This window comes from Lycium barbarum, chromosome 6 (genome assembly GCF_019175385.1).
Source record: "Lycium barbarum isolate Lr01 chromosome 6, ASM1917538v2, whole genome shotgun sequence".
Classification (NCBI taxonomy): domain Eukaryota; kingdom Viridiplantae; phylum Streptophyta; class Magnoliopsida; order Solanales; family Solanaceae; genus Lycium; species Lycium barbarum.
The window spans coordinates 112,577,021-112,596,276 of record NC_083342.1 but is presented as its reverse complement, the minus strand read 5'-3'; the positions used below and the strand labels follow the sequence as shown (position 1 = coordinate 112,596,276).

Below are 19,256 nucleotides of genomic sequence, written 5' to 3'. Positions count from 1 at the left end.
CCCTTTTAAGTTTTTGCCTGAATTTGATCCCATATCTTGTCTTGAAGTATACAACAGCGACTCGCTTGAAGCTTTACTATGCAAACCCCCAACTGATGAGCTTGACTATGCAAACCCCCAATGATGTCGTTATGCAGCGTTTCAAACGCCTGTGAGCCCAAGGTTATATAGGATGAAAGATGCACTGGATTCATGAACATGGGTGTGAGACACAAGTGAGCCTATCATGGTGCTATTTAGTACTAGGAGCATTATTTAGTTGTTTAGTACAGTTTTATTGTTTGATACTCAGATGTCCTCAAATGAATGACGGGTTTAGGGTATGAGAATTAAAAGATAGTACAATATTTGCTGTGGTTTCAGGCTTCATATTGCAACATGGCTTCTAACTACAAATTGCATTGTAGACTTCTTTTTACAAAAATATATTATTTTATCCTAGAGGTAGTTCTATAAGCTACCGAAAAAATGCCTATGTTTCTACACTTTTGGATATTCTATTGATTTTCCTCAATTCCTCTATTGGTTATAACTCAGCTTCTGAGGAGAAAATAAAATATAAACAGAAAAGTTAGTCTCTCTGATGATGTCATAGAGCCTTACTTTTGTTTTTTTCCACATAATACAAAGACTATATAAGGAGAAAGGCTTCGTTCTTTGTTGAAGAAAGTTGCTTACAGCTTGTGAAAGGCTTTTTAAAAACCTATTTTCTTTTTAGTCGGTGCCAAAAAGAATGACTCCTTTCCATATTTGGAAATAATTTACATTTATGCAATGATTTAAGCCACACAAAATATATGTGCCTCATTTTACACCACAAGTTCAAAAGTCTTCTCTTCTTTTTTAAACTCCTGAGCAAATAGGTGCAAATAGCATGTTTTGTTGTTTAATACTCACCTTATGTATAGGCAACTTGTTGCTCAGGCATAATTTAATCTCTTTTTTGGGGGGGGTGGGGGGTGTGGGGGTCAACAGACATAATTTCAAATTTCACACTTTTGAATATGCTAGTGATTTTCCTCTAATATCTGGTAAAACTCAGCATAGGGAAAAATTAAAATAAACAGAAAAGTAAGTTTGTTTCTGATTATTTTATAGAGCCATATTTTATTTTCACAAAATACAAAGACTAAACTATACGCAAAATAAACCTATAAGGAACAGATATGCAGAGAAATTACTATGTTCTAAATAAGTTGACTTTGGTAGGAGAAAGGCTTCTTCTTTGTTGAAGTAAATTGCTTACAACTTGTGGAAGGCTTGTAAGAATTGGTGTATTTAACACAGGTTTTTTTATTTCATAGTGTTGGAGAATACATACCAATAACAAAATTTGGAAGATTGTTAAACTGAAGCAAACTTTAGTGCTTTCCAAGTAAAAAATGCAAAATAGACCACACATACCTCAGCATCATGATAGGAAAACTAAAAGATCACAGGCTTAATGCATATGCGTCCCCCTAAATTTATCTTTTTTTTCTTTTTCATTTTGACACCTCAACTAAGTGTTGTTCCTATTGAAACCCTGAACTCGTCCTCAAGTGTGTCTATCAAACCCCTTAAATTTGATTTTTATTAGAAACAGAAATTAAATTGGAAAAATGAAGGTGGAGTAATATTTTAAACATGTGGTAAGCTATTCTTTAGGTCATGGATGTGTTGATTCTGTTCTTCCACTGCCAACTTAATTAATAGCTACCCTTTTTTCCCCTCTCAATTTCTGCTAATCTTAATTAAAAGATAGCATAATTAAATTAGACTAAATAATTAGCATGTTGTTGTTGGGAAGAAACAAGCAACAACCAAATTGCACGATGAGGTAACAGCGGAAAAAATACCCAAGTCAAAACTTCCCGCACTATTTGAACCAAGAGAAGACAGTAAACACTAGCACAAATGAAAATCCGGACAACAACTATACCAACAACAAAATAGCAAAGCAAGCAAAAGTAAATCACTACAAGAGACACCATTTACGTGGTAAAACCCCTTCATGGTGAAGAGGAAATATCCACGGGACCTCTGACCCACAAAAGCTCCACTATAATCAACAAGAGTTACAATAATTTTCTCCAAATGGCTACAACATCAAAACCAAACATGGAGCAACGATACATAAAAGATAGCACCAAAACTAGTGAAGAAAGGAGAAAAATCACCCCCAAAAACGAGCTACTGTTCGTACTCAAAAACTGGAACTAAAGACCACAAAATCCGATCTCCACCGTTGAAATCCAAGAACCAGATGTTGAGAACCCCCAGTTCAAATTTCAGCACGATCCAACGGATCGGAAAACGCAATTTTAAGTGGACTGCTGTGGCTGATTTTCACTGGTCTGAAAATCACCTCTTCTTTCCCAATTTTTCTCTCTATATGGCTGCTAAGAATTCACTCTTGTGTTATAAAAATAAGACCTAAGTTGATCCTATATATAGTGGAAAAAGTGACCTAGTCCAAATTGGATTGAGTTTTATTAATCCAATTCCACATAAGAAAGGAAAACCCAAAAAACCCAACAACTGCTACATTGAAGATGAAATACTATATAAGTCGGATTGTGTTTGATAGACACACTTGAAGACGAGTTCAGAGGTTCAAAAGGAACAACATTTAGTTAAAGTGTTAAAATGAAAAAAGAGACAAGTTTAAGAGGTCGCATATGCATTAAGCCAAAATCAAGATAAAACATCAGTACACTAGAACGCCAGTCCTTGAGACTTGTCTAGGTAGTATAAATATTACCAAATTCAGACAAAAGAAGTCCATCACAATCACAAGAATTATTTGGTTTGCAAATCCTGTCAAGATAACTCTGGTCTCTAACAACACGACATGAAAAGAAGCAAATCTCAATCTCCAAAATGAAAAACGGAAGAAGCTTTCCACGTCCCTCCTTTCTTCTCTATCCTCCTTTTACCCCTCGAAACTGAGGCTTGGAGAGGCATTCAAGATTTAAATTTGATGAATTTAAATTTGAAGTTCAAAGTAATAAAACTGATATGATTTTTAAAATTATAAGTTCAGAATATATAATATTTATTAACTTTAGTAAAATTTTCACATATATTATATATATTCATATTTCAAGTTGAACTCTAGACATCTCGTCCGCCTTGTATTTAACAAAAAAGGTTTTTCCTCTCATTTCATTTCTAGTTACCTGTCTCTTTTGTTTTTCTCACAGAATCAAAATATGAAATGTGGGAGATCACCCTTGAATATGGGATAATATCTCAAAATGCAGGTAACAGCTTTTTTTCTGCAAAAGGAGCACCCTCAGCTTGTGCTCTGCAAAGAGGAACCACATAAATAATAGCAATATCAAGAACACAGAAAACTGAATGGTGAAATTATTTACATTGAAGCTAAACTAATAAACAAGGGGAGTTTTGTTTTGCATCTTTCCCCCAATGAATAGTCTTGAACGTTTTAGTTCAACTTGATTTTAAACAGGACTAAGAACATCATTTACAGATACAGAAAGTCAATGAAGATAATCTAGCAGGGGGGTCATGGATCAACAGGGCCTGCAACTGCATCATCAGCTGAATCATATTCAGCTTCACTTAACTCCTCATCACTTGACTTCTCCTCCGGGGCAGCTCCAACATCTTCAGGCTTGGCATATTTCTGACAATACTCTGGATATACAAAGCACAAAAACCCACGTAAATGCCAAGAGCTGAACTCTTGGGAAAATGCAGAGAAGTAACCAATTTAATGTAATGGTTCAACCTCCTAGCATATTAATCACGACTTTTACTTGTGGATACGAGTCTATAGAAGTAGAAAATTTCTACCCACTCATGCATCATTAAAGAACACAATGCCTTGTCGGGTATACTTGCTATCTCATATTGGATCACGAGGATGGCAAATATGTATTCGGCTAAGACAGTTTTTACTTTGTACCATAAGCGAGACACTTAGAAAATAGGAATGATCAATTGTCAATAGCAAATATTATCCACAATTGAAGTTCACAGCATCACCTAATTCAGAGAAGCATAAATGAATAGTTATTGTATCAACTTGGTTCAAGCTATCTTGGAGCCAGCCACCCAAAAAGTGGATGAAAATATGGAGAGGAATTTATCACCATATTTAGCATGCCCATGAACAAGCCCAGCAAACAAAGAATAAACACAAAACACATCTGCATAGACATGTTTGTGCACCCATATTCTTATCAACCAAAGCCTACACATGCGCATCAAATTTTTACTCTAGAAATGTGTCACACATCCTTCAGAGTTGTGATCGTCCTTTTCTGCATTGAATGAACTTGAATCTGTTTTTCAACTATCAAAATCAAAGTCAATCCTGTATCCACAACTCCTCACTTCCCAAAAGAATCACAACAACTACAACTACTATGCCTCAATCCAAACAAGTTCGGTCGTCTATATGAATCCTCATGACCATGTCAAGCTCATCCCAGAAGAATTAAGTTACTAAATCGTTTTCAAAATTTTGGACTTCTTTCATCTTCTTTTAGAGACATGGTAAACCCCATCCTTCCTCAAACCCCCTCTGCACGGGGGTTAACACTAGCCCTTTCCTACTTTACTCCCTCGGTGACTCAGAATTATGGAGTGTACTTGCAGCTAAGCAACCTCGCTTGTTTTTGCGCTGCTTTTACAATTGAAACACGCTGAAGACATGCATATCCTAAAGTTAAACCATGAAAAGATATTTGAGAGTAGACACTTCTAAGAAACGTCACTGATATATTCAAAATCATTGCAAATTTAGCAGTTTGTGACAGATACAAGTATCTCACAACTGTCGGTACCTCATGTATCCTAATTCCAACTAAACCACACAGGTGAGCTGTGAAGTTTAGTTAGAATAAGCTCCGGTGGAAGAGTAAAAAGGTTCAGCTGACACCATCGCCGCATGTGGATTTCTGCGGGATTTGCACCATATCGTCCAAGTATTCTAGATTTTTCTTTGACATCCATACTACCTAATTTTTTACTTCGACATCTATACTCTTAAAAATTCAGCAATTTTCATCCTAGAAAAATAAATAGGCAATAAACCCATAGGGAAAAGTTGAAGAAAGAGAAAACACAAGATTCTTATCATTTGCTGAGGCAAAACTTCGGCCAAAAAAATAAAAACAAGTTAGAAGTGTTTTGTTCAACTTATGCAAGCAATACATGTGTTCCGGTCTCGAAAGTGTTTCTCATCTGACCTTTTTCTGGTTACTGTTAGTATTCTGGCTATAAACTTTGGTGACATGGCAAAGTGCAACAATCTTTAAGAGTAGGTATTAAAAAAGGTAAACCCAAGAAATGTCATGGTGGTAGTATTAGGTACACATCCTGGAAAACATGGATGATTAAGCAAAAAAAATTCCTTTCTTCTCTAAGTATTTCAACGTGAATTTCGCGGCAATAATATTCACTCTGTTTTGTCCCTACTTTTAACTATTAGTACAATTCCACAGAGCCGATCAGTGTTCCTCTCTCTTTGATTTTAGTTTTTAACTTGAGGGTACCATATAAAAATTCAGCAAAAACGTTAACTGATTTTTTGTATTTCAACTTAAGAAGTGCTAATAAGGGTATTAGGATTAGAGAACAACGAAGTTTTTAAAGCAGGACTAGAATTGGGAGTGCTGATCATCATAGAGAGAGATCACAATTGGAAGAGCCTTTGCTTATACACATAAGACGGTTTTTGGTCAACAAAGAAGGTGAGGCGAGTTCTTAAGCCGACAGTTGGTGCATTTCTAGATGGTATTTGAGATGCTTCAACTAGTAGACACCAAAGACGATATATTAGGTGGGAGTGAAAGAGATTGTGGCTAGAGAGACTCCAGTAGCTAACACGAACACTTGAAATTAATTGAGAGATGGATTTCTTCTTCTTCTTCTTCTTCTTTGATCACTTTTTTTAAAAAAAAATTATTTTATGAAGCAGTGAGAGATGGGTTACTTTATTAAGTGTTTGCAACTTAATTATGTTAACGGTCCATCACAATGCTTTTGATTCTCTCAAATAGCACACTGAATATACGTTAGTGTGAGAAGGCAGCAGGATTAACCAGGTTGAACACTAATTCTAGAGTGAAGGGACTTATTCATTGACTAAAGGTAAAACTAGACAAGGTTTTTACGAGTGCAATGTTGCCTGATTAATATGTTGCTTGGATAGGGGTGCGGGTACCGATTGGAGTACAGATACGAATGTCGGGATATGACCAATAAGTATATAAGAATAATTTATAACAATGTTATCTAAGATTAATTGTTTAAAAAGAACTTAGTTTACAATTAACAAGGTGATCTAAGTCCATTACTGTTAATTAAGTTTAAAAAAAATGATTACATAATTATAAATTGATATAAGTATAGAATTAGTATTTTTAATCTTAGTATTCGAGGGTCGGATATGACTATGGGTGCGGGTGTTAAGATACAATCAAGAGATATATATTACAACAATATTTCGACATTTAATTTAAGTTATTAAATTAAAGCTAGTATAATCAAAATTCTTGGTAATTATACATAAGTTATGTCGTATTTAGCAAAGTGTTCTAGTACTTTATGTGGATATGCATATGACATAAACCGAAAATCAAACCAAATACCACTCAACCTCTACTTCTTGGTCATAGGTGTAACCAGACCACCCAAGTTAGGTTGACCAATCTGGTATGAATCCCACACCCACATCCAAATCTTGTCGAATCAACACAGGTGCAGCAAGGATTTTGAAGGATCCGAGCAACACATCTGACTAGAGACTTGCCCTTTTACGGGCCAACAATTTCCATATACTTGTATTTCTCCAGGAATTGGTTCCTGGTTCTGAAATTACCATCCTTCCATTTAAACTAGTGTCATTGACCCTTTTTTTGAGGCAATGCCAACTATCCCGAACTTCAATTTGAACATCAAGTGACTTTTAATAGCTTAAAACATATAAGTTTCTAACAAATGAAAACACCTCATCAGAACTTGCACTAAACATCAAAAGGTAAATACAATTTAATTATAGAACACACTGTCTTTAACAGAATGCTAATGGTAAATACCTTGGACCTGCAATTGATTTAAGTGAGCAATATAAAGGCATTAGAATGAGTCAATACCTTTAACTCGTAGTTCATATGCTGGCCGGTCTCGCATCATAAGGGCAGCAGCCTCTCCATTCAATGGGTCTGACGGGTTTGGATACAAGAGAAGTTGTGGAAGAAACACTTCAAACACATTTACCAGATCTGCAAGGTTGTTTAATAATTAGATAAGTTACTCATAATGATATTACTAGAAAAGTTAGTAAGGATTTTCAAGTATCTAATTATGATTTATAGGTGCTGTTATTTCTGATTACCAAACATGGGACTCCAAGTCTGATTGATAACATCTAAACAAACTGAGCCAGACCTGCAAAATGATTATTCGTGAAACTTTAGACATTCGTTAGAGAAAACAAGAATGACGAAATCTCCTATAACTATAGGAGTATCAGCACTTACATCTCATCAACATTTGGGTGGTAGATTTTGTTAATAAAACCAATAGATGGAGATTTGTATGGGTAAGCATCAGGAAGTTCCACCCTTATTTTCCACACACCACCATGATAAGGACCTGCAAAAATCACCATAAGCATGAGCAAAAGCTGATGAAAACGCAACACCCCGAAAATTTTTCTCATATTAACTCTGCTTAAAGCAAGAAGTAACTTGAAAATTCATTGGTGAAGAGCTAATCAGCAGATATAAGCAAAATACTAACTAGAGAGCCAAAAAAGATGACTCATTTATCTATTCTACATTAGTACCCAAAGTAGCTATTAACTAATTTTAACAATCATTTCCTAATTCACTTTCACAATTAAAGGACACACGGAAGCAAAAGATTATAAATATCTGGATTCTGAGGTATACATTAACTAACCAACTTAATTTACACTTTTTTTTTTCCTCATACCCTTAAAGAATTTTGATCAAAAACCATAACCCCACCAAAAGAACCACAAATTTAACTCAAATGAATTCAATCAATAATCAGAAAACAACAAAGACCCTCTTAAGGAAAAAGCTCAAAAAAGATTAAAACTTTAATATAAACTCAAAAAAAAAAAGAAAAAAAAAGAGAGAGAAAAGGGTAGAGAAGATTACTTTCAGTAGGTCCATGGAAATGCACATAAAACTCTTGCATGCCATCATTAATCATCTCAACCTTGTAATCACTCATCATCCTAATTCAAGAAACCAAAACAAAACATATAATTAAAACCACAAAAAAAAAGAATCAAACAACTATATAAACTCCAAACTTAACAACAACAAAAAAAGATTGAATTTTTAAACAAGAACTGATCAGATATTCACAGTTTCATCAAATCCATTTCACGACGTTTGCTTGGTGAAGACATGGTTGCTTTTATCTTAGTATGATTCTAGAGAGAGAAAGAGGAAAGAAGAGAGAGAGGAAGACAAATGAGTTCTTTGGACAAGTAGTACTAAAAAGGTTCAGACAAGAGAGAGAGGAAGAAGGAAGTGGATTTTTTTTATTTTTTTATTTTTTGGGTTATTAGGAATTAGAGATAATAATGATAATGTGATTTGTCTCATAAATTATTAATGTTGTTATTACATTTTTAATCATAGTTAAGATTTCTGCAACTTTCAAGATTCTTCATCTATCTGCTTTTGTCACCTACCATCTCCAATCCTGTCCACATTTCCCCCATATTATTCAGGTTATCATAATCTTACACTTTGCAAAAATATTGGTAATTATACTTTCCCAATAAATTTTTATCCATTATTTTAGTGTTTTAGCAAATTCATGTAAATACAAATTACAAAGAAATAACACAATATCTTAATTTAACATCAACTGATAAATAAACTCGCTAATTTTGAGAATATACATTTAAACATTTCAAATTGATTTAAATTATTATGTCCCGTAAACACCTCAATTATAAAAGTACATGGTTAAAAACGGCTTAATTTAAGTTGTCTAAATATGCAACTTAATTCAAGTTAAATTATCTAAATGTTCATCCTCAATGTTTGATGTTGAAGCCAAGTTAAGGTCCCTATCCATGTTATGTCATAACAAAATCATTCAAATGTTTGCACGGAATTCAGAAATCAGATTGATGATATCCTGCCAAGTGGTCAATTAGCGAAGTTAGATATATCGAGATGTGGTGCGATAGTTGTGTGGTTAATGACAATTGTAAAGCTAAACTTTATTTTATTTGTTACAATTATTTTTTTAAAATAAAATTGAGCCGTTACAATTTACAAGAGACAAGATCATGATAATATTGCTTCAGAAAGTAGATAAATTTAGTTTATTTGGTCATGACAATCGATTGAAAGTATGTATGACGGATTATAATAATCCAACTAAATAAAAAGTACTAGAATAAAACAAGGTTAATAGTTTTATAGAATTAGTCAATAAATACATAATTGATATCTTTGAAATGAAAGGAACTTAACTCAAATAAGTGCTTCAAAAGCTAACTCTTCTAATAATTGAGAGCTGAGAAAATAATTGAAAACGGCCTAGCAAAAAGTAGTAATCTAACTGGATGCAAAGTTTAAATAAGAAAGAATTTTTTTAAAAATTTGTGATTATAAATATGTCATTATATTTGTATATCGTAAATATTTTAAAATTTATAACTTTAAACATGTTATACAATTTGTGTGAAAAAATTGCTATCATTTCTTTTATGGAGGGACTAAAAAAAGAATAGTTTGACAAAGAATCCACAGAAGCAAATTAGTTTGTTCAATGAATGACAATGCCTTGAAAGTAAGTGTAAACCGTCACTATTTTTTATTTTATTTTCTGTAATGTCGACATGTAGGGATCATAAATTAGGAAAATGTGTGTGGCAACCATTACGTTGAGCGGACATTTTTAAGCATTATAAGCTAGTCTCTTTTTTTCTTATAGAGTAGGAGAACTTTCATTTGCCACCTATTTAAAGTGAACAAATGTTTCCTTTTCTGTGTTCCTATCAATAGAAGAAAGACCATTTCAACTGATTGAGGCCAAAAGAAAATAAAAATAGGGATTTTTTTATTTATTTTTTAGAAAAAGAAGGATGTTTGGTTTACCTAGCTTGAAATAAAGAGTATTCTTCAGTATATTTTCCTCTCAAGTTTCTTCGTCATCTTACCCTTAAAAAAAGTTAGGAGATAACGTTACAACTACACATTCCGAATACTTTTTTTCTTATTACGATTGAACAAGCTTGTAAATAAGTGAAAAAAAATATATTTTAATATAAAGATCTCGCAACGTAAGTAAACAGTTGGGGTTAAGGTTTTAATTCCACTAATGATCCTTATTGTCTATGGCCTGCCACCACTAGAAAATGAGGTCTGAGGGAGCACGTATGCTTGCTTGTACAGGCAAGGATCATTCGCCTAGAAGCGCCAAAGGAGGTTCAAGTCACTTTTTTTTTACTCTATTATCTATCTTTGAAAAAAAAAATGGAAGTACAGAAGTGTAGAAAGCAACGGAAAATGTAGTTTAATGCTTGTGATTTCACCTTAGGTCTTTTCACGATTCACGGGTCATACTCACTCTAAAAATAATTGAGGGCTGTACGCTGTTTTGATTGATAGAGATGAAAATTAAAAAGACGAGTAACACCTTTTCAATGTGCTGTGCTATTATTCAAGTTTGGCAGGGTGCGGCCTATGTTTACTTTTCAAAAGTGAATTATTCTATGTCCAATTTAACTCCAAAAGTTAATCACATGCGACTTTTTTAAAGTGAAAACAGAACTACTTGAAATAGGAAGAGTACCCATCATAGTTATGTGAAATCAAATATTTACCCGCCCAAAAAAAAGTGCAACTGACAGCCTAAACACAGCTCCTTTAGGCAAAACTCAGAATTAGGAGAAATAGAATAACAGGAAAGCATCTGAAATATACACAACTATAAACTCAAGTATTGTCTATGTCACTTGTGCAGAAAGCAAAATGGGCAAGAGATTGTATCAATTTGGCAAATAGCTGCAACCATTAATTGTATTTGACACAAATCTACACCTTTTAGCACATGGCTTTGCAAGTGGATGAAAGATCTACAACATATTTTGCTACATAAAGGATAACAAATCAGGGGTAAAGAATCTCTTTAGACCTTCCTAGAGTTAGTTACAGCACAAAAAGAAGTCCAATTTGGATAAGTTGTATGTTCATCTCTTTGCATGGCCCAGAAAAGTTCCAATTCAAGGATGTTTTAACAGAAGATAGACTTTACAATATAAGAGAGAGTGGCTTTGCTGGCATGATCTTACCAAATCACCTCTACTAAGCTAGCAATCATCGGCAATCTTTATTATTATCATATTCTTTGCAACAAGAAAATGTTCAGAAAGAAGCAAAAACCTGCCAGTTTGAATTCATCAATTTACCAGTTAACCTGAACAAAAGGACCATTCAAAAGCTCAACACTTTCAGAGGTTCACAAAGAAGCAAAAGCAAGACAACAGGCAGAAAAGAATATCATCAAACAAAGAACAATGGTAACTTTTAGATAAGAGCAGCATGCATATATAACTCAAAGACTTTGCTGCTCAGTACAAGTTTGTGTTCTTAGAAGTCTTGATTCTTTCTGTTTCAAGCACTGGTAACTCTAAAGGGAGTGTAAACTGTATACATTGAGAACCGCAGACCAAAAATTGATATCCGTAAACCTCCCATAAACCCCAATACCTACTGACCCAAAATATGCTGAAGTAAAAAAGAAAAAGAAAGACTCCTGGAATTTACATTTCTGAACAAAAATCATCGATGGTAATCTACCTTTGGTTACTATTTCAGATCTAGACGTGCTTTCTTCGGGGAACACAAGATGGAGAGCTTAGGATCCCGTCCAAAACAAATAGATCTAGGTCCATACCCTGATTCGTCATCATCACTGTCAATGTCACTTGCATTCATCCTACTCTGCTGACCTATCCGCCTTAGCAGGAAGACATTAAAATAGTAGCTTACCAAAGATTCCCTGCTTTTGTGAGGAAAGCACTTAAAAAGTTCAGGCCAGTAACTGAAACTCTCATCCTCAGACAAAGGGCTCGACTTCACTATATCGTGGAATTTCTGTTCGTCTTTTGTTGTCCAAGAAAGTGCAACCTTTTCACCCATGTAGTTAAATTTCCAGTCATAAAAGGCGGATCCTAGCTCAAGTTTAAGCTTCCTCGTTTTCGCGTAAAGGTGAAACCTGATGCAGTCATAAGAACCTGGATATTGACAACCACATGTATCTTCCCTTCCTTTCCCAACAGGATCTCTTTCAATTAATATTCTGCTCTGTTCATTTTTATCCAGTGGCCAGATTTGGGTGCCCAACCATTTAGAGTCAGGTTCATAGATGTCACTTTTCCATTCTGGAATATCCGCTTGAAACTCTGACCCAATTGATGCTATTTTCTTACGCCGACGGTTCCACCAAACTCCTGACTCTGCAGAAGAGTCAGTAGGTCCATCAATATGAGAACCTGAATTTTTCAAAGACTCTTTTGCAGATAGGACCCTTTGGCTGCACCTTAGCCGCTCAGACCCACTATTATCATCATACATAGATGGATGCATTCTCTGTTTTTGCTACAATGCAAAGAAAAGTTGAATTAAACCAAGAACAATATGAATAAATTAACAATCTTCAACAGAGCCTAAATGTTTGTATTCTCATGATTGGCTAGATGAGTTTGAAAGCTGTAAGAAAGAAATGGTCAAAAGGTTCAAAAGAGATCACACTCTGAGCTTTCAACTCTGCACTACTGTGAATAATCACATTTTAAGCTTGAAAAAAATGCCGAATAAACCGAATGCTATTTCGGTTACTGAATTAGCAGCTTATCTAGCATAAGAGGCACACTGCATAAAAAGGGATCACAATTGGAAGCACGGAACTCTCTCCAGATATATAGGCTGTATTACATATTGGATATTATGGAAGTCCATCAATTATGAATTTAAAACATGCTACACAAACTGGAAAATTGGAACACATAATTAACATTTGCAGGACAGATATTCAAATGAAGTATTAAAGATGAAGGGAATAAAAAAGGGCTTAGCCATTTAAGAAGAATATTAGCGCGGCACCATCTACTTAAGACAAATAATTGAACTGGGACAGAGAAGGCCTGCAAGGATCCAACATGTCTTATTTTTATGGTCACTAAGAACACGAATCCTCTGAACATCAAATATGGCTTGGTTATTCCGGAATATGACACTAAACAATCTGGAAAACCAACTTCAGCCATCCAAATTTACTGCCATTGTCATCAACCTAAAAGTATGAGAGAGCAATAAGAATATAAACCACCCACCCCCCACAACCCAAAAAAAAAACAATTTTAAGCTTTACTATTCATATTAAAAGAAAAGTCAACCAAACTAAATCAATCTTTCTTTTTTACGAAGCCAAACTTAAAGCTGCAATTGAATTAGCATTCTTAGCTTACCACTTATCACATGTTAAAAAGTACACATCCCATCAACACATTCAATCGAGGCACATCACAATACACTTGAGGCTTTGCCGCATTATAAAGTATTTAATACAATTCCTAAACTTCAAAAGTCCATATTCAGTAACCAACCCAAACTTGATGCTGTTATGTTTATGATTTCAATGCATCCAGGTTTGCCCCAAAGCTTTCCTTTCGGGTAAATTACCAAAATTATTGCCTGCATGGACTCCGTAGTTTCATACCTAGTCTAACATTTTCAGAAGCCATGGATTTCTGAAAATAGTGTGAGAGCGTCTTTTTTTTTTCCTTCTTTTTTATTAGAAAAAATAAGTAAATTGATTTGAGAGTGAATGTGATGGGCACACACATACAAGAAGCATTTTCGTAACCGCGACTCCCTCACTAGTAAGTGCCGCTTTGCAGCATCACAATTACGAGGACTTTTCAACTCAGCATCCTAGTATTTCGAATTTCTCAAATCTGTTTGTAGAATCTTCCAAGAAATGTCTGCTAATCTTACACTTAAAGAAGTCAACAGTAGCGAAACCATATTAATGGGGACATAAGTGTAGATTTTATGCTAGGTATTTCATTGGTTCTTAACCTAGAAGAAAAATGATCTAACATCCATACATTTAGTAGCGAGGACTCATATTAGAACATTGAGCATATTGAAAAGTTTCTAAACACACTTCTGACATGTAAACTCCTATTGAAAATGGATATATTTCTAGCATTTATCATTCTAACTGAGTCAATTTCAGTAGAGAAGAAAACAAAAGATCATGAATTATCATGTTTCACATCATACATGCATTTTCTTGAGCTTTCTCATAAAAGCTCCTCTCTCCCTCTTCCCAATACCTCCTAGAAAAAGGAAAGCCGAATGGAACATAATTTTGAGCAAATAAACTCTGTCATAATCACATAAAAGCAATTTCTAATATTTTCCAAATTCCACACAATCTCAACATGACAACTGGGATACATACTAAACTTGAGCTTTTCAGATTCAAGTTTGAAAATATGCACTTCCTACTCCTAAAAATATACTAATGCCTTTTAATAGATGAACATGAACAAACGTTGAAAAAATTCATGCGCGTTTGGAAATTATAAATCATCTATAATTCTATATTGAAGTCCTGTACTATAATATTTGTCGTACGTTCCTTTGAGTTGTACCAGAATGTTGTCCTTCCATGAGAAGTCCTGGTACATTCTAAATAACACAAAGTTTACAAGCCCATCTTTCTCTTCTTAATAAAACTTTATCATCTATTCTACTATTCCATGACACAAAAGTGAAAATATTAGACATGTTTCTCAAGAAGGAAGGAAAACCAAACAATTCACATCTTTAACCCTTCTTATCGAACATGTAATGTATTGGAACAGGCTGAATAGTAAGTTTTACTTTGCTATTTTTGTCACTATATCATGTGAAGTAGAAAATTTAAGATTAAGGGTGTGTTTGGTATGAAGGAAAATGTTCTCCATGGAAAAAGTTTCCTTGGAAAACAAGTGGTTTCTTATTTATCTTCTAGTGTTTGGTAAGTAAGCAAAAAAAATATTATATTCCAAAAGCATCTATATGCAATCTCGAAAAACACTATGGGTTGAATAGGGTGGAAGTAGGGTCTGGGAGTAGTGGGGTTGGGGCGTTAGGTGGGTGGGGAGGAGACAATAAGCTTGAAATGTCACTTAGAACTTGTTTTCCCTACTTCCATTAGGGAAGTCATTTCCTCATTTTTAAGGAACTTGTTTTCCTAGAGAAAATGTTTTCCAAAACATTTTGACCAGCCAAACATGGAAAATTGGATTGGCAAAACATTTTTAATGTTTTCCTCCATATCAAACACACCCTTAACAACGGCATTGTTAAAAGGCCAATTTGACCCTGAAACTAAAGGCAAAGGATTCATTCATAAAAAAGGGAGTTCATACGAACCTTACTTTGTGTAATGCAGTACCTTTTGTCTCCAAGGCATTATTAAACTTCTAAAATTATACATGATAAAATCATGCATAACACATGTAAACTTAGATTTGTTTTTAACAAGCAAAAGTAGTCCTTGCAGCACCAGCTCAAGATGATTCTAGGACTCATGGAAGTTTCACTGCCCCCTCTACCCTTCTATATTCCAACTTCAACAAAAATCTAGAAATCCTTAGGCAGACCCAACCTTGCTCTTGAACTATTGCATACCCCCTGACAGAATAATTTGGAAACATCTTCAAATAACCTAGAAGAAATACTGAGCAAAATGCGACAGATATGGATAAAGATAAGTTATATAATGCATGAAGATCAAACAGCCATGCCCCCTGTCAACTACAACGTTATGCCGTCAACATTATAAAATGCAGTTGACATTCCAGCAGAACTACATAAATGAAATACTTTATCTGGTAAATCACAGTAAGAATTGTTGAGAGTTGAGACCAAAAAAATTTACTTAATAAATGAAGTACCTGCCATATGGAGTATTGAGTACTTGTATCCACATTCCTTTCCAAAAGCATTTCATCTCTTACCAAAAGAATCTTCTTCCAAACCACCTCATTCCCATAAGACTTCCACTTAGATTTTTCAGGCAGATGCCCAATTGCAGGATCACATGGATCCTTTGCAAGTTCAGTAACCCACTTAAGCATGTCCAAGTAAGACTCTCGCTTCCTCTGCCTCGTAATGTCATCTACCTCATCCCCACTAAGCTTCGTCAACCCAATGGCATCCCTACCACATTGAACGTCTCCATTTCCATTCTCAAACTTCAACTGTTCTTCATCACAAACGATGCTCATCTTTTCATCGGTATACTTCCTCTTCCTAATAACGCAATCTTCCTCATCCCCTCTTAACTTCATTAACCCAGTGTCATTTGTATCATGCTGGCCATCTTCGTTTCGATTCATAAACTTTGAATCTTCTTCAGCATCAACAACACTCGTTTCTTCACCAACACCCTTTTCATTACAAACATTGTGGTCCAAACTTGGGTTTCCAACAAAATTCTCAGAATATCTAATAGAACCAACAACATCCTGAACCTCAATATCATTGTTCAACTTTCTATCAGTTGCAGAATCAAACTCCATATTTGCATGTTCCGCATCTTTCTTTTTTTCATCAGAAATTTTCATCAAAACATCCTTCAAATCCAGCTCTAGGTCCATCCTAACAGCACTAAAACCCAAACCACTCTTTTCATTATCATTTTGCTTAAGTCCCATCATTGTTCTTTCCAATACATCTAAATACTTAACATAAACCAACTTCAAAGCCAAACCACAAGTAGAATCAAACCCACACTCTTTAGCTACTACACCCCAAATCCCACTAGTACAAACACTTTGATACCCACCTTTTTCCCTCACAACCAAGTAAAGCTTGCATAAATCAACTGTTTTCCCATCACCAAGCATTGGAGGAAATGGCCTAAAATATGAACTGCCATTAACTTCTTTCAACAAATGATTGATAAAAATGTCATTTTCAGATGACCTGAAACTTTCTAGTCCTGACCCATCAACTCTCTTCGACCATCCTGCCATTTTGTAAATCCAAAACCTATAAAAATGTCATTTTTAAACACAAAAATGAAAAAAAGAAACAAGTAAATGAAGTTTAAACAAGTGTTACCATTGAAGACAATGGAAGCAAGTTGGTGTTCATTAGCGTCGATTGATTTTTTGCCTTTAGGCGGGAAAGATATTTATGACCAAAAAAGGCATCCAAATTTTGGAAACCCAACAAAAATTATCGCGAGGGAAATCGGGGTTTGGGTTGGGTGGGGTGGGGTGCGGGGTCTACGTGGGGGTGGGGTGTTTTTCGAATTCTTGAATAGGAAGAAATGGAATACCCTCTGTAAAAATTGATTATGATTTTTTTCAGTCGATTCTATCAAAAATAATCTCTCTAGCCCACAAATATAAAGATGAGATTTTGTAGATATATTCTTTACATCAGATCACACTTGTGAAATTATACCGAATATATTATTATTGTTGTTATTTGAAGAAATTGAATACCCTATTCCTATGTAAAGAAAAAATTGTTGCAATAATCTTTTGGGGGTATTGGGGACCGGCGGGGGGGGGGGGGGGGGGGATACACAGACGTACCAGCAAAATGTGTAATTGGATGTTGAGGCTGGCCTTTCCTTTCTGTCTCTCTTCTTTTCTTCTTGGCCCTTTGGTTTCTAAGCTTCTTTTATATTCTTCCCCAAAGTTTTGATGTAACCCTTAAGATTTGGGGTTGCTTGTAGATCTACAATTTTGCACTAAAAAGGAAGAAAAAGAAAGTTTTTTTAAAAAATTAGAAAAAAAGGAAGAGAGAGAGAGAGAATAGTGGGTGGAGTGGGTTGGGAGAATGATTTGTCTATTAGGGTTTTTCAAGTGACACTAAAGCAACTAGGATTTTATATATATTATATAGAGGTGTCAAAACGGGCTAGATTTTGGTTTCATATGGGACTTTCACGGGCTTCCAAAATTTGGACGGGCTAGAATGGGCTTGAGGATGGGCGCGAGTGCATAGATAATCGGTCATTTGCACTTTTGTCCCTATTTTGTGTTGGTCTTTAATTTTTTCCCCTCAAGGCAAATAACTTTTTCGTCCGGCATAAGTTTATATTTTCACATCATAATATCCCACAAGTTATGTCCTGCGCCTTTATGCCCCGCTAGGCATAAGTTCAATTCTGAAAACAAAAATTAAAGATCAACCCATTTGAAGGGCAAACCGTGCAATTTCTTCTACATAGTCGACTTTGGGAAAGTTGTTTAAGTCACAAACTATAGTTCAGAAATTTTTGTAAGTTTAGTCATTGTAGGCTGAAGTTGCATACATCTGAGTCTGAAGTTACAAAATTCGTCTGATGTTTGGTATATTACTTGTACGAGCGAACTTGTGATTTATGCGTCAGAAGCTTGGCTTGCTAAGGCCAAATTTCTGTCATACACGTTTGAACTATCAATACATGAAGTTTCAGACATGTATGTTCGAAACTAAAAGTAATTTTTCTGAAGTTTGAACTACCAGTATTCATCCATACCAACGTTTTCAAGTTTTTTCACCAACACCCATTTAATTTAAACTCACCTTTCATATTTGAAATTCAAGACCTGCTTCTATAAGCTTACAATACTGTTGGTTTTTAGATGGTGTATTACTTTACTCCATTAAAATATTGTATATTTGAATTGGTGATTTTTTATGCTTTTGGTAGGCTTTGATTCTAGCATTGCACTTCATTTGATGTATAATAGATTTGAAAGACACTATTGTACAATGGTGAAAAAGAAAAATACGAAGTAGAGGAGAAGCAGTTTTGTCTGAAGTTTACCTACACTAATTACCAGTTAAGCTTTTTGTAAAAACTAGATATAAAGTAAATGAAGGAAGGAACTTTTGGATGATTGTGCAATTTTACTTTATTTGTTGGTAATTGTAATCTTTGGGTCATTGTAAGTCTCAAAATGAAGGTTAACTTTTCACATGTTTCAGGCTACTTTATTCGTTTCAAAATATTTATCACATTTTACTTTTTAGAGTTAAACAATACAATCTTTGATCAATGTTTTAAGATGTAATATCTTTTATCAGATTGATATGAGAAAAATGCAACTTATACTACTTTTCGTATCGTTTTTAATATCTGAATTTTAAATTAATCTAATCAAATATGGCTATAAAATTAATTAAATTATATCTCGAGAAGCGAAACATGATAACTATCGTGGAAATAGGAGACAT

The 19,256-nt window shown here is 34.6% G+C and overlaps 2 protein-coding genes across 4 annotated transcripts; both read right to left on the bottom strand.

The window, feature by feature from the left end:
• Positions 1-3,339: 3,339 nt before the first annotated feature.
• On the bottom strand, positions 3,340-8,569 carry LOC132645561 (ubiquitin-conjugating enzyme E2-23 kDa-like). Its single transcript, XM_060362598.1, has 6 exons — positions 8,358-8,569; positions 8,145-8,224; positions 7,497-7,611; positions 7,352-7,404; positions 7,110-7,238; positions 3,340-3,642 (listed from the first exon to the last, which is right to left on the bottom strand). The coding sequence occupies exons 1-6, from the start codon at positions 8,399-8,401 to the stop codon at positions 3,512-3,514; spliced, it is 552 nt and encodes a 183-aa protein (XP_060218581.1). The 5' UTR covers positions 8,402-8,569; the 3' UTR covers positions 3,340-3,511.
• Positions 8,570-11,526: 2,957 nt separating this feature from the next.
• On the bottom strand, positions 11,527-17,888 carry LOC132645560 (uncharacterized). 3 transcript variants are annotated; one of them, XM_060362595.1, is made up of 3 exons: positions 17,624-17,888; positions 15,971-17,069; positions 11,527-12,617 (listed from the first exon to the last, which is right to left on the bottom strand). In XM_060362595.1, exons 2-3 carry the CDS (start codon positions 17,051-17,053, stop codon positions 11,826-11,828), a joined length of 1,875 nt encoding a protein of 624 aa, XP_060218578.1. In that variant the 5' UTR covers positions 17,054-17,069; positions 17,624-17,888; the 3' UTR covers positions 11,527-11,825. The 3 variants fall into 3 exon arrangements, with proteins under 3 accessions (XP_060218578.1, XP_060218580.1, XP_060218579.1); XM_060362597.1 differs by having other exon boundaries at positions 11,527-12,608; XM_060362596.1 differs by lacking the exon at positions 17,624-17,888 and adding an exon at positions 17,142-17,552.
• Positions 17,889-19,256: the final 1,368 nt, after the last annotated feature.